The 16,769-nt window shown below is 36.9% G+C and overlaps 1 protein-coding gene across 3 annotated transcripts in view; it reads right to left on the minus strand.

Moving 5' to 3' along the window:
- The window catches only part of LOC132153072 (neural cell adhesion molecule 2-like), a 231,897-nt gene that overhangs the window by 11,977 nt on the left and 203,151 nt on the right, over nt 1–16,769 (minus strand). For all 3 annotated transcript variants that reach the window (XM_059562248.1, XM_059562247.1, XM_059562249.1), the window contains exons 10-15: nt 14,567–14,754; nt 13,285–13,381; nt 10,546–10,719; nt 8,156–8,275; nt 6,301–6,422; nt 2,208–2,382 (exon numbers count right to left, since the gene is read on the minus strand). In XM_059562248.1, the coding sequence (XP_059418231.1) occupies nt 2,208–2,382; nt 6,301–6,422; nt 8,156–8,275; nt 10,546–10,719; nt 13,285–13,381; nt 14,567–14,754 (876 nt within the window). The remainder of the gene's footprint in view (nt 1–2,207; nt 2,383–6,300; nt 6,423–8,155; nt 8,276–10,545; nt 10,720–13,284; nt 13,382–14,566; nt 14,755–16,769) is intronic.

Here is a 16,769-nt window from a genome sequence, read left to right on the forward strand (position 1 = left end):
GTACCTAACTAGCCTTCTACCACGCTACAACCCATCACGCACCCTAAGGTCACAAAACGCTGGACTTTTGGTAGTTCCTAGGATAGCAAAGTCCACTAAAGGAGGTAGAGCTTTTTCACATTTGGCTCCCAAACTCTGGAATAGCCTTCCTGATAATGTTCGGGGTTCAGACACACTCTCTCTGTTTAAATCTAGATTAAAAACGCATCTCTTTCGCCAAGCATTCGAATAATGTATCTCTTAAATTGTGAGTGTAGTTGCATCTGCATTTTTATTCTTTAGCTTGGGTTAAACTAATTTTACTTTGTTGGATCAGCAGCTATGCTAATGATGTCTCTATTTTGTTTCTATGTTTTGCCACGGGATTTACATCCCGTGGTAACTAGGATTTACACAAGCTCCAGTCTGGATCCAGAACACCTGAGAAGAGATGATGCTGACCCTCAGAGGACCCCAGATGATGCTAACCTTGAATCAACAAACAGAACTAACAATTATTGCTATATGTGTGACTGCATCCTATAATTACTATTAATTAATAATATTGATAGTTCATCGTCTAGCTGACTACGTCTTGTATTAGTATTATTATTTTTATTTTTCTAAAATCCTGTCAAACGTGCACAAACTACTAGCTACTACTAAATATTGTAGAAACATAATTTTCAGTAAAGTTGCTTTGTAATGATTTGTATTGTAAAAAGCGCTATACAAATAAACTTGAATTGAATTGAATTGAACTGGTTTTGTGGTCCAGGGTCACATATACTAAACAGATAAAAAAAAGTTCTGTCTGTCTCCTTTTCTAGCAGTCATACAGAATATGGCAATGTGAGGACATTGTCCCCACCACTTTATGAAATAGCTTGCAGCCACACTTGTGTGTTCATCAGTTGCATCCTCTAATATAAATCCACTCACGTACAGCTGCCATTTTGCTTGGTTCATTAAAACAAACATTGTTATTAGAGCAGATATAAACCTGCGACCTACGCACTCAAAGCAAAAGGCCGACATTGACACCATTACACATTTATCCTCTACTGCAAACATTTATCAAATAGATGAAAAAACATCAACAACAATAAAAAAAAAACTCAGGATCAACACTGGCAGTATGACACAAAAAAGACCACGATGTATTGTTAAAGACATCTTTCATGACAAGTTTTTCCAGCACATTGGCATATATATAAACCATCATTACCATTAAACCACAATTACAGTATGAATCATTGACCAGAGTGAAAGCACTCTTGAAATGGTCTTTTCTATGTATTTCCCAATCAGTTCTCCTATCAGGTGGAAAAAATTCTGCTCTTCTGTTTACAGTACATCACGTGGCTATAATTTGAGCATTATTTTGTGTGTATAACAAAGGAAAGTTCATGTTTTTAGCTGAAACATTATATACTTCTTTAAAAATGTTTACATTTATATCATAATTTTAATAAATAAATAAAAATAAATTAATTAATTAAATAATTAAATTAAATTATAATTAATAAAATAAGTATTGTATTACTATTAGTGGAACTCAAATCACTTCCATCAACCTCTTCTGCCTGTTTCATTTGGCTGGTGGATCACATTCCTCAGCTATTAACTTTACTATACCTCCAGCAACTTGCCCTTCATCCTTGCACCATTCAAAGATACCCATTACATAGAGCTACCGATTGATTCTAGAAAGTTTATGATTCCACTGTAACCACTGGGACCTAGTAATCCAAATATTAAAAGCATTCTCATAAAAGCATGACTTCAAAATAGACCACAATTTCAAACTGCAGATGGTGAAAATGGAACATATGGTGGATATGGAAAATGGTGATAGTGAAATGGAAGCACTAACTGCAGTTAGATGTATGAGTGTTTAAGTAATTTATTTCTGTAGTGACAATTTCTTTCTCATCTCTTTTTCCTAAGTGAGATGGTGCTTCCTCCGACAAATCACTCCTGATTAGGACAGAGAAACAGCTACAGTGAGTTACCCTGCACGTTTGAATGTGAATGTGGGAGACACAAGCTCTATCAAGCATGGGTGGCTGAACTGAACTGGAGCAAGGCTTGTATTTATAATAGGAGTTGATAATATCAGCTATAGATTTTGTGAGTGGGTGATGAAGCACATGAGGTAATCAGAGTTAATTTGTCGTACGGAAAAGAGATAGAATACTTTGCGTGTTTTATGGAAGTGCGTGTACCTGTGATGTCGGGTTTCTGAGGCATGGAGAACTTCACAAAGGTGGGTTCAGACAGGCCTTTGACGTTGCGTGCGGTGATTTCCACCTCATACTGTGTATTCCACTGGAGCGGTTGCAGCAGCACAAAATCATTCACACCTGGAACCAGTTTTGTCATCCACTGCTCTTCTTTATCCTGTTTCATAAAATTTGCACAAGCATATGAGTCACATTTGCTTTAGGGAACATATGTTCTCACTATACTTACTAAATAAATAAGAAAACTTGCTATTGCTTATGAACATACAGGTGTTTAAATAGTGGCTACATTCTTTTCTGTGTGACATTTTTTGAAGGCTGTGGTTGAGAAAAGAGCAAGAAAGTGGCCAGAAAGACCATATGCTTCTTTCTCCTCAGAGCAACAGACAAAAAAAAAAAAAAAGATTATTTTCTCTAATCCTCAAACTTTTCCACACACTTAAACAGCAGAAACACTTCAATGCATCCATTATTCTCTTTATGTGCCTGCCTTCAGAGCATCGGAGCACCAGTGTGTGTGTAATATAATATAATGTATGTGTGTGTATGTGTGTGTTTGTATGAAGGCTGTTCTGCTGGCTAAAAATTTGATACTAAGCCCACACAAGCTGCCTTCAAAAAGTCATTGCTTCCATATTTTGACATTTTCAAAACGCCTCAGCTCTTTAAAGGCTAAATGGTTGAATGTGGCTTTCACATGTTGACAGTCCGTAGGCGAGCTGTCTCCCCAGGCTGTGACATCTCCATTTCCCCTGTTCTCACCTCCACATGCACAGGCGATCAGAGACAGAGTAAGTGAGAAAGAGAGAGATGAAAAAATAAAAAAGGGAAGAGTACAAATAAAAGAGAAGGAAGATATGCCTGCGGATTCTATTAAAGTTGAAGGGGAACGAAAGCCATCACCAAACACAGTGAGACAAACATAGATGAAGCAAATGAGGAAATGCTAAGGCCCATAAGGGGAAAAACAAACAGAAGGATTGTATGAGGGAGAGAAAGCTGCTGTGAATGTGAAAAGATGCTAGTGTGGTAACACTCGATTACCTCACGACCTGTACACAAACCTTTTCATTGTGAAACTGTGGCGATGATGCACAAGAAACAAAAAACGCCACGGGTTGAAGCGACCCCAATAACGTGAAACATACACGTGTAACATACAATAACATCTTTAGCCCCTGGAATATGATTTTTACAGGACGACCCCCTCGAAACATGGTTAGTTTGGGCTAGTTTTGAGTAGCAATTGGGCGGGTTTTATTGGCAACCTGGCAACCCTGTCCGGTAACGTTATTATTACCAATATAACAGACTCATTGGAAAATACATTGGCATCATCTGTATTAAAAAGAATGTAACCACTTCATCCGATGTTTAAGTTAATAAAATAGCATTGAAAGCCTTACTTACTGGACTATTAACTAGCTACTGACTTTGTTCTCTCTCAACGGATTTGTGTGTGTGTGTGTGTGTAGTTAATTGCAAAGGAGGAAAGCTGGCATTTGGACCAAAGCACAGTGAGGCGAGATTCAAAATGTTTCTAAACATAAAACACATTCTTGTTCTGTTTCCATTGTTTTACTACTTACACAATTATTTAAAGTAGAAAACATTGTTATTTACAACGCACAGTGTGCTTTTTAATCATATTTTTAAAGGGGACAGCCATCAGATGGGGGATTTCCACTTATGCACGATGTGTCATATTTATTTTTTGATACTTTCTTGTACAGCCATTTGAGTGAGATTGAGGCACAGTGCACATCAATGGACATTTTTGTTCTGAATTAAGTAAGAGTAACTGTAGGTATTACATTTATAATAATAAACAATAATAATGAAGAAAAAAAATAAAATCTGCATATTTTTATGATTATAGAGAGAGACCCTTCTTATTATTTACTCTTTAAGAAGTGAAAGGAAACAGACTGCATTTGTAAATCTTGTTTCGCATGTTTAGAATAGAAATGACAATGGGTCTCATTCACGAAGCATGTGTAAGCACAAATTTGTGTGTGAAAAATCACCATAAACTTGTGTACTAATATGTATGAAAAAATTGTCGGAACAACTGAAAGCACACACACACAAAACCCACATACTCTGGGCCTTAATTGTACGAAGATAAAAATTATATTTATTCTTAACATGATTAGAATTTTAAATATTATATTTAATTGAGCATTAATTGATTGTTTTCATTTGTATGCTGTTTATTGTTGATGACTGCATTGTTTTTCATAGGTATACGCATGTTTGTTTTTTGATGGGCACATTCTTAGACACATTCAGGACATGCATAATAGAGATAATACGGAAACCCAGAAAATTACGTGTTTGGTGGGGAAAGAGTTACAAGTATTTGTGTTTGAACTGGTTTTGAGACTAACACACTTGGCAGCGGATCTTGTTGTTCGTCTCTCAGACAAGAGTAGACGGTCTTTAGAGATCATCATATGTTAAAGAGTGATGAAAGGCTGTTAAAGAAAAGTTGTGCCGAAAGCCTTTAAATGGAGATGGTTTTGACACGTTTTATGCAAATGACTAAAATTTGGAGATGTGGTTGTTTATTCAATTTAATAATCCATATTCATTAACATTAGAACGAGGTTAAGAACAAATTCATTTTTTATGAGTTCTTCTGTGTGTACAAATATGAAATAATCCATGGAATTATTAGTAAATGAGACCCTTTATTTTTTGCTTTATTTCACAATTTAGGACATCACTGATTGTCCCAAGATTTGTTGTCAGATGTACGCAAAACCTGATCTCCCCACATAAACATTTCCCACACACCAGTTCCATAGAACACTTCAATGCCGTCATACTTGATACACAGCAGTTTAGTTAGTCAAACGCATAAAAAAACAGAAAACCTTTGTGCAAGAATTAGTGAAGCATGTTTTTATCCACGTTGCTGTGAGCACTGGTGCATAAACAAAGGGCATTGGCTCAAACAAAAAGATGTGTTTTCATTGCTTATTACTGAAACCATCGCCAACTTGTGTCTATGTGTTTACTCGTATAACATCCTCTGCATTCCAGCTCAGTCCCACACTTACAAACAATAAAAATAACATGATCCCGTTCAGTGCTGTACGGTACATTAAAAAAAAAAAAATTCAATTTGTAAAATGCTGTTCTGCTAAAAACAGCCAAACAATCCCCCAACAAGTCAAAGTCATGATAAAAAAGCGTGGATAGCCCATAGATGACATAAGCTAAATTAATAAATCAATGTGGTTGTAAAGGTATCATTCTTCAGTAATCACATTCTCACAACAAACTTCGTTTTCCATGCACCACAAAAAAAGTCACGCTGGGTACGTTTAGTTTTAGAGCATACTTATATTGGGATTAATTTGACAGCAGTTTTGTTTTTTCTAACTGCGGTGGCATTTGCCTTTAAAAAACTGATCACACTTTATATTAAGGTTTAATTCTCAGAATTAACAACCCATTAACTACGACTTTTGCCTCAAACTCCTAATATGCTGCTTATTAATATTAAGTAAGGTGGTTGTTATATTTAGGTATTGGGAAGGATTACAGATGTAGAACATGATCATGTGGAATAAATGCTTTATAAGTACTAATAAACATCCAATATTTTAATAATAGGCATGCTAATAAGAAACTAGTTAATAGTGAGAATTGGTCCCTATACTAAAGTTCTTGTAATTAAACTTGTAATTAAAGATAAAAAAAACTTTTAAAATAACTCAATTTCACTAGCATCACCTGATTTGAAGGTGGAGGATGATATTATCAAAAGCTAGCATTCTTACTAACACTTAAATACCATTTTTAATGGACTAATATATATTAGATTAAGGCATAAAACTGTAATTCTGATCATTAAAAATTCAATGCTGAATAAAAGTATTAATTTCTTAATTTCTTCTCTTACTCAGCCTTTTGAATGGTATGTAAATGCTGTGGCGGTTTGATGAATCCTCTAAAACAAGGTAAAAACTGCATCAGAAGAGAGAGGTTTTTGTGCATAAACATTTATACAGGGCTACAGCAAGGTTTCCCTGATTAATAGAGGCTTTAAGAGTAGCTCACTTACTGTTTTGTATTTGACAATATATTCCAGGATGGGCATTCCCCCATCTTCCTGTTTGACCAGCCCCAGTCGGTATGCCTTCCCCACCCCTCGCTGACCCTGAACTGAAGGGGGACTTGGCTCTCCTGAATAATAATAATAATAATATAAAAAAGACACAATGTATTTTTATACAACCCGAATTCCGGAAAAGTTGGGACGTTTTTTAAATTTTAATAAAATGAAAACTAAAGGAATTTCAAATCACATGAGCCAATATTTTATTCACAATAGAACATAGATAACGTAGCAAATGTTTAAACTGAGAAATTTTACACTTTTATCCACTTAATTAGCTCATTTTAAAATTTAATGCCTGCTACAGGTCTCAAAAAAGTTGGCACGGGGGCAACAAATGGCTAAAAAAGCAAGCAGTTTTGAAAAGATTTAGCTGGGAGAACATCTAGTGATTAATTAAGTTAATTGATATCAGGTCTGTAACATGATTAGCTATAAAAGCTTTGTCTTAGAGATGCAGAGTCTCTCAGAAGTAAAAATGGGCAGAGGCTCTCCAATCTGTGAAAGACTGCGTAAAAAAATTGTGGAAAACTTTAAAAACAATGTTCCTCAACGTCAAATTGCAAAGGCTTTGCAAATCTCATCATCTACAGTGCATAACATCATCAAAAGATTCAGAGAAACTGGAGAAATCTCTGTGCGTAAGGGACAAGGCCGGAGACCTTTATTGGATGCCCGTGGTCTTCGGGCTCTCAGACGACACTGCATCACTCATCGGCATGATTGTGTCAATGACATTACTAAATGGGCCCAGCAATACTTTCAGAAACCACTGTCGGTAAACACAATCCGCCGTGCCATCAGCAGATGCCAACTAAAGCTCTATCATGCAAAAAGGAAGCCATATGTGAACATGGTCCAGAAGCGCCGTCGTGTCCTGTGGGCCAAGGCTCATTTAAAATGGACTATTTCAAAGTGGAATAGTGTTTTATGGTCAGACGAGTCCAAATTTGACATTCTTGTTGGAAATCACAGACGCCGTGTCCTCCGGGCTAAAGAGGAGGGAGACCTTCCAGCATGTTATCAGCGTTCAGTTCAAAAGCCAGCATCTCTGATGGTATGGGGGTGCATAAGTGCATACGGTATGGGCAGCTTGCATGTTTTGGAAGGCTCTGTGAATGCTGAAAGGTATATAAAGGTTTTAGAGCAACATATGCTTCCCTCCAAACAACGTCTATTTCAGGGAAGGCCTTGTTTATTTCAGCAGGACAATGCAAAACCACATACTGCAGCTATAACAACAGCATGGCTTCGTCGTAGAAGAGTCCGGGTGCTAACCTGGCCTGCCTGCAGTCCAGATCTTTCACCTATAGAGAACATTTGGCACATCATTAAACGAAAAATACGTCAAAGACGACCACGAACTCTTCAGCAGCTGGGAATCTATATAAGGCAAGAATGGGACCAAATTCCAACAGCAAAACTCCAGCAACTCATAGCCTCAATGCCCAGACGTCTTCAAACTGTTTTGAAAAGAAAAGGAGATGCTACACCATGGTAAACATGCCCCGTCCCAACTATTTTGAGACCTGTAGCAGAAATCAAAATTGAAATGAGCTCATTTTGTGCATAAAATTGTAAACTTTCTCAGTTTAAACATTTGCTATGTTATCTATGTTCTATTGTGAATAAAATATTGGCTCATGTGATTTGAAAGTCTTTTAGTTTTCATTTTATTAAAATTTAAAAAACTTCCCAACTTTTCCGGAATTCGGGTTGTATTATATAATTGAACTCGTAATGACTGAAAGATGCTTGTCCAAATCTTCAGCCTCTAAGGGTCAAAACAGAGGGCACTCACGTATGGGCAGAGTTTGAAAGCTCTCTGTGCGGCTGAACTCTCCTTGACCTTTTCCGTTCACCGCGGCTACTCTCACCTCATAGGTTGTGTTGGGTTCAAGGTTAGTGAGCAACACTATTGCTGTGGGAGAGAAAGAGAGAAGTAGATGGAAAAAATTCGAACAAACATACCAAGTCCAAACTTGTCTCCTAAACCATGTACATGGTTTCAAAAGACTGCTTTCTTCAATCATGCTCTTGGCAAACAGGCCTTTTCAGGATTATGTATATTAGCTCAGTGTCCTTGAAGCAGCCTAATTTGCTTATTTGATAATCTAATGTGTTCTCAAAGTTCCCGCAGGCCCATTTTGGTGTTGTGGGTAAAGAAAAATCAATTTAAGCACTGTAAGTTCAGGTTGGACTGGATCTCCCACAGTTTTTCTCACTCTGGTAGTACGGCCCTTTCAGTATTGACTGAAAGTTTGGGTAATTCTTAGTAATGTGGTTTGTGTGTGTGTGTGTGGGTGTGTGTGTGAATGTAGTGAGAATGATGGCTGAAGGAATCAAGCTGAAGCCTGAAATCAAGCTGATACAAATCAGCAAAAAAAAAAAAAAATTAATAATAATTTGTTTGCTGTGTTCCTGATTAAGACCTAAAATGAACAACAAATGGCACTGCACTCAAAGGCACCACATTTGATTTGAGATATACAGTGGAGAAACTTGTCACACATTGATATCCATGTGACTGCAGAACACTTACAATGCAGTGCACAATTTGTATGGACTACCTACATATATATATATATATATATATGCTGTATGCTGGAATATGAGCAGTCATTTATTCCGTCATCACCAAGGTGGTGATAGCGTGCGCGCACAGGTGAGACCTAAACAACTCATTTAAGCTTTGCCAGTTTAAACATTTAAGAGCCAAAGGACGCAAACTTGACCGCACAGTGAGAAGATTTGTGCGTGCCCTCATCCAAAGCACGCAAACACTCGCCTCAGAACGAGCGCAAATATTAAGCTCTCTCTAAAATATTATGTGTAAATGGACAAATTCAGACAAAAATTATGTCAAAATGCCCGTCTTTGTAATAGCAGACATAGCCGGCTGAACGTAGACCTACTGTATCAGTGTACTGGAACAGTGCATTCTCTCAAAGTGACAGTCTTTATATTAATCAACCCGCAAAATAAAAAAAAAAAAAACACTCATTGCTCTTGATTGAAAAGCTTTTGTAACTTTAATAAAGAATAATCTTTAATTTGTACAGTCCAATATGCAATGCTGTTTTACATTTGATTACTTTATTCAATTTCTGTACCTAAAAACTAATGCTAGACCTACCTAAAAAAACCTAAAAATCACTTTTGATTTTTTGTATCTTTACTCTAGTGTATTTATTTGTGCTGTTGCTTGTAGTAGGATATAATATTTTTATTTTTATTTGAGAGTATAGTTTTTCCATAAACATAGCACATACCGAAACATACTGGAACCGTGACTCTAAAACCGTGAAACAAACTGAATCGAGAAAAAGTTGAACCGTGCCACCCCTAATACACACATACATGCATATGTGTGTGTGTGTGTGTGTGTGTATAAGGGGTGGCACGGTTCAACTGAATATGAAAGGGCATTTTCAAACGCCTTTCACTTTCATTTATATGGAAGACAGTAGAAATTATACTTTTCAAAGATACATTTTTGTGTACTAAAGAAGAAGCAAATAATATATTTAATTTTTGGGTGAAATATTTATTTACATTCTTCATGAAAATAAGAAATTAAAACTATAAATTGTTTTTAAACATTACATATTTTTACATTAAATAGACATTACATTATCAGCAATCATTTGTGTTGAAAATGTGAGCAACACTGATTTTGGTGATTGATTTATTTACTTATTTACTTATTTACTTACTTATAAACTTTGTTTTTGAGTATCTAATGCTCACCAAGTCTTCATTTTCAAATACAGTAAAATGAGTAATATTGTGTAATATTATTACAATTTAAAACAACTGTTGTCTATTTGAATACATTTTAAAATGTATTTTTTCTGAGATGGTGAAGCTGAATTTTCAGCAGCCATTACTCCTGTCTTAAATGTCACATATAATGTCATAATTTGGTGCTCAAGAAACATTTCCTATTACTGTCTGTTGAAAAAAATTGTTGTTTAATATTTCTGTTGAAACCATGAAGGTATTCTTTGATGAATATAAAGTTCAAAATAACATTTTAATTGAAATAGAAATATTTTGTCTTGTCAGTTATTATCAATTTATCATATCCTTGAAGTAGGTAAGTGGAAGCTATTTCTTCATATAGAATTTGATTGGTGGTTTAACACATGCATTGATAAAAAATTGGTGGTGGACAACCTTTGTACTTACTCTGTGTCCCTTGTGATTTCACATCCTTCCAGTTCTGTGAGCTGATGTCTTTGTATTTGACCAGGTAGTGACTGATAGGTACACCGCCATGGGAGTCTGGCTTCGTAAAGGTAACTGTGGCCACGCGCTGTACCACAGAGCTCAGCCGAACAGAGTAAGGGTTTGAGGGAACATCTGTGACAGAGAAAAAATGGGTCAGGGGAAGAGAGACTAACAAACGACTCCATTTATGTGGCGAGGCCACGGTTTCTGAGAGCATCAAAGGATCTAGTTGTGTATTTTTCTGTGGGGTAGAAAACAGAGTTATAGAGCTTCTTTATAGGTCCTTACAATTCAAGCTCTCTCAGCATGAGACATTTAAAACCACTAACACAGTCAGCTAGAAATTACTTACAATATCTTATGAAAAATAAATGATAAATGAAGATTAAAAGTTAAGTAAAGTGAATAAAATTCCAATTAAATCATAGAAATTAAATTAAGCCCAAACAGAGTAAGTTACAGTGATTTAATTATAATTAAAGAGTATTCCTACAGCTTAAAATCGGTGATACAGTCATGGTAACAGTATCTCATGGCCAAAATCTGATAAATGAAAGTACTAGGTGCGTGGGATACACACGGTTTTATGAATGGCATCTGTTTGAATAGTATTTCTTCAGAAGCATAGACAGTGCAGGCCTAATCAAAACAGGAGCACTAAAAAAAGCTCATAATCATCAGGTGACACAAACTGTGTTGTGGCCAATCTGATACAAAATCAGGTTCTACCCTGACTAAACCTCTCCTGCACGTCCTTTACAGTAGGTGGAATGGCATAGTTTAGGCATTCTTAGTCATCTTTCAGGCTTGCTTTTTCTTGCCCTGCCAAGCCAGAAAAAAACTGCTTTAAATAACAAGTATCTGAGAATGGGAGAGCCAAGACCGCTGATGGAGAGATAAATAGTATATGAAACAGGGAGAGGCAGCAGGAAGACATAGAGAAATACAATCAGTGTGCATATTAGAGGATCATGGAGACGAAGTGCCAGTGAGAGATAAAGTAGGACATGAGTGAGATGTATGGAAAAAGATGCTAAAATGGACAGAAAAGAGAACTAATGCCACAGAATCCACTTTTGCCTGTGTGCTAATATGAGGTATAAAAGAGGTTACAGCAAAGACAAGCACATACACAATGAAGACTCACACATAGTCCTATGTATATTTCCAATGTAAGATACCCCCACAGTCTGATTAATTTTCTGGCTTATGACTCAAGCAATGGATTATTGACAACAAAAGCAATCTGTTTTTGTGGCATGGTCTGCAAGCATCTGAGGGGTCAGAGGATTGACCAGACCAAGATGGTGTGCACAAGGAAAAAGCAAGTTAAACAATGCACAGAATCAGTGCCTAGCAATGTACCTGGTGAGACAGAGGAGGAGCATGACCCAGAGTCAACCCAAAGTGTCCAGAACCTCCAAACTCCACCTGCTGTACCTACTGTAGCAGACCACCAGAACTTCACTGAGTATTATGGCCTACCGCAAACAAGGGGGCTGATTGGCCCAAGTTTGATGAGGTTGTAGACATTGCCCTCAAAGTTTGATCAAAGGGGAAGGTGGATCAGTGACTCCAGTTGATTTGCACTTTGATCATTACCATCGGTTCTGAGCGATTTGGCACTTAACATCAAAAAGTCAGGACCACACCAATGACTGAATCGCTGTGAGATCAAGATCAATCAGCCCTGGAAAGACCTGAAATCCCTAAAATAGCAGTTCAGAAAAGTGAGGGAGGAGGAAAGACCGGCCCTGATAGAGCCATCAAGAGGCAGAACCTCATCTCTGTACAGCGTGCTGAGTGGCACAGAAGAAGGGGCAGAGAAAGGGCTAGCAAACAAACTGCCTTCATAGTGAATCCCTTTGGTTTCACAAAACAGTTGCTAGGGTAGAAGTGTAGTGGAACCCTGATTTGTCTAGTAGAAGTAATTAACCAACACCTCAACAAAACTTACAGCGACAAAAGGAGAAAGATCTGCCTCCCTGCAGAGAGCTGATTACACCACCTGAACCCACATCCAATTCAACACCAAAGAGCTCTCACTGGCAGAAGTCAGGAACACAATTAGAGCCGTGTGAGCCAGTGCTGCCCCGGGCCCTCTCTGTTAAGTGTGGAAAGAAAGGTCTTTTTTAAGATACTTGCTAAACGACTGATGGAAGACCTCCTAAGGAATTTCTATATTGACACCATGGTGCAGAAGGGAGGAATTCAAGGGATGTCAGGCTGTGCAGAACACACAGGAATGGTCACCCAGTTGATCAGTGAGGCAAGGGAAAACCGATGAGATCTGATGCTCAGGCCATATATTATGTCCCAGAGAAGAACCAAGTGCTCATACGAGACTATTACAGCATCTTCATTTTGAGATTTAATGTTAAATGGCTTTATGTGCCATTTAGAAGGTGTTTAGCTACACCTGAGTTTACAAGTCATTTTTAGGAGGGGGTGATCCTTTTTCCAACTCAGTGATTCTGTTTTGTTTTAATTTATTTTTTCTGACATGGAGGTGTTATATCTTTCAATTGGATGTTATAACTTCCACTGATTAAACACAGCTGGATAAAACAATAACCATGCCCATCTTTATTTCAGACTGCAAATCAACAAAATGTGATTATTTCTACCCATTCTACCTATATATACTGACAGACACATTAATCATGTGGATTAGATGAACCTGTGGTAAACACCCACCTGCCTGTGCTAGGATGAACTCCTGAAAGCGCATCCCAATGTTATTTCTGGCTGTACAGTTGTAACGGCCAAAATCTCTGTCTGACATTGGGGTAACCTAGAGACCATAGTTGTGTTAGTATGACCTTACACACAATTTTCTTGTTTCAAGTGCTTGTTTTTAACACATCTAATGTCAGTTATTGTTATGTTGTTCATTTGACACTAATCTTGCTTAGTAAACTTTCTCTCCAGAGAAACAAAATGTTGTCTAGTTGTACCACCACAAATAATACAAATAAGCCTATTGATATACCATGATAGTTTTTGTTAATATTCTGAAATAAGGTTTATTTTTATATTTTAGTACTAACTAAAGGAAAATTTATATTTTCAACTAAAGAAAACTGGCTGAAATTTTTAGTTTTATTTGTATTTATTTTATCAGTTAATGTTAAATTCAAGTAATACAAATTTAATGGTTTTAGTTTTGTTTTTAGCTTTAGTTATTAATTATGACCCTGCTCTGCAGACAGTAATTAATTTTCACATCTCCTAACTACCTCACTACATATTTATGTATTAGCAAAAGACAGATTTTGCTCAAGACAAGAAGGGTAAAAATTTTAAAAATCAGCTCCCCGTAACATACTGTACAAAACGGATCTGTAATACATATAGTTAGTAAGTCATATAGTTTAATTCATTTATATTTTTATAAAATATTATTTACTTCTGTGAATAATTATATTATATACTTTTCAGTAACATTTATTCTATTTTTTTAGCCTTTTAAACAAATCTAATGGCAGTATTGAAAGCACATACATTTTTTTTTTATAAAATATCTTATAAGTAAATTAAATAGAATGGAAAAAAATATTTAAATAAACGCTAAAAAAATTAAATACTAAAACTGTCATTGCTATCTATATTGTTCTACATAATATTTATATTTATTAAGTTAACTGAAAACAATGTGGGGAATTATCTTATGATGGTGTATTGAAGTTAGAATTAAAGCAAAATTGTAATAAAATGTATAAATTAAATTCATGGCTGTTATGACATTATTGGATTTTGTTTAGAAAAATATTTTAAATTATAAACACACAAATAATTTTAAAATTTTAGTCATTTTCATTTAAAATGACCCCTTCTGTAACTACTTGAATGCCACCAATGGGTTGAGGCCTGGATGTCATTAATGTCTAACTCCCCTGGCTCTAGTTGAGCAAACACCAAAAAATAGGAGTGAGAAAAATGATAAAAACTGGAAACAGCAGTGGGTGGGTTACTGTACCTCAAGGAGCGATCTGCCGGGGGCACTGTGTACACGCATGTTTCCAGCACCTTCACTGGGGATGGTCAACTTTTCCCGTCTCCACAGCATTGTAGCTGAAGGGTTAGACATAACATCACAGCTGATGTTGACCGGGTTTCCTTCCCATGAGAAAAATATAGTGTGGTTGGTTTGGAACTTTGGTGCATCTGTGAAAGAACAGTAAAGGAGTGCTCAGTAATGGCACGCCAAGCTCTTCTAACAGTCATCCATCAAAAACCCATTCAAGATTAGCTGCCCAAAGTCTAATGTCTCAACACCACCACCATCTAGCGTGTACCATGCAGGTAAGAGCTTCCACATACACTTTATCATGGAGTTCACTTTCACATGGGTAAATTGAGCTTGTAATCAAACAAAATCTGATGCATGGCCACTTCTAACAGATTGCCTCTAATTTTCAAAGCAACCCACATGAACTCAAACCCCCTCTTCTCCCACAATCCAGTGGGTTGTGGAAGATTTCATTTGGCAGGATGTTAGAGAGACGCAATGAGGCAGAGGGTGTGAGATAGAGAGTACTGTGGTATTGGGAAACGCTGCATTATATGTGATTTCCAGTCTTACACCCACATACAGTACACACACACCGGCAGACACACATATACAGTACATAGACACACAGAAACAGCACACACACAATCACAACCATTTTTTCCATTAAAAAGATTGATGCAGCCTACAGTGTCACATTGGTGACGGATTGAGACTGAATGAATGGGTATATTAGCAACCCTGCTAGATGGTCCGTTCCACTGCACCTCATAATGAGACATAAATCTACCCTGCTGCTGCCACTGGTTCTAAGATAAGGATAAAGATACAGAACTGTACTTTGAATTTTAGGAAGTAGAATAAAATTAAATATAAATTGTTGTAAATGTTTTTTTAGTATACAATTCATTTTTTTAATAATGAATGAATGAATTCATTAATAATGAAAATAATATTTTTATAGACAATAGTGGAACATTTAATTTCCCAGAAAAAAAAAAAAATAATAAAAACAGATATTTGGAAATAGAGCCAAAAGTCAATAAATACATGTCAATAATTATCAATTATTAAGAAGCATTAAAGCAAATGCACACCTTATGGAGGTGCAAGTTAGGGAAGACTATGTAAGGAAGGGTATAACTTCACTCTCGCAATAAACCAACTCTTCAACAACAAGTACCTTTTGTCAGTTTCTACAAAATGATGAAGAACATCATATTTATAATTATAAAATTATCTGAAAAGAATGTGGTGGACATACACTTACCTAAAGGATTATTAGTAACACCATACTAATACTGTGTTTGGCCTTCAGAACTGCCTTAATTCTACGTGGCATTGATTCAACAAGGTGCTGAAAGCATTCTTTAGAAATGTTGTCCATATTGATAGGATAGCATCTTGTAGTTGATGGAGATTTGTGGGATGCACATCCAGGGCATGAAGCTCCTGTTCCACCACATCCCAAAGATGCTCTATTGGATTGAGATCGGGTGACTGTGGGCGCCATCCTGCTGGAAGTAGCCATTAGAGGATGGGTACATGGTGGTCATAAAGGGATGGACATGGTCAGAAACAATGCTCAAGTAGGCCATGGCATTTAAACGATGCCCAAATGGCACTAAGGGGCCTAAAGTGTGCCAAGAAAACATCCCCCACACCATTACACCACCACCAGCAGCCTGCACAGTGGTAAAAAGGCATGATGGATCCATATTCTCATTCTGTTTACGCCAAATTCTGACTCTACCATCTGAATGTCTCAACAGAAATTGAGACTCATCAGACCAGGCAACATTTTTCCAGTCTTCAACGGTCCAATTTTGGTGAGCTTGTGCAAATTGTAGCCTCTTTTTCCTATTTGTAGTGGAGAGGGGTGGTACCCGGTGGGGTCTTCTACTGTTGTAGCCCATCCGCCTCAAGGTTGTGCGTGTTGTGGCTTCACAAATGCTTTGCTGCATACCTCGGTTGTAACGAGTGGTTATTTCAGTCAAAGTTGCTCTTCTATCAGCTTGAATCAGTCGGCCCATTCTTCACTGACCTCTAGCATCAACAAGGCATTTTTGCCCACAGGACAGCTGCATACTGGATGTTTTTCCCTTTTCACACCATTCTTTGTAAACCCTAGAAATTGTTGTGCGTGAAAATCCCAGTAACTGAGCAGATT

This window comes from Carassius carassius, chromosome 11 (assembly GCF_963082965.1).
Source record: "Carassius carassius chromosome 11, fCarCar2.1, whole genome shotgun sequence".
In the NCBI taxonomy this organism is placed as follows: domain Eukaryota; kingdom Metazoa; phylum Chordata; class Actinopteri; order Cypriniformes; family Cyprinidae; genus Carassius; species Carassius carassius.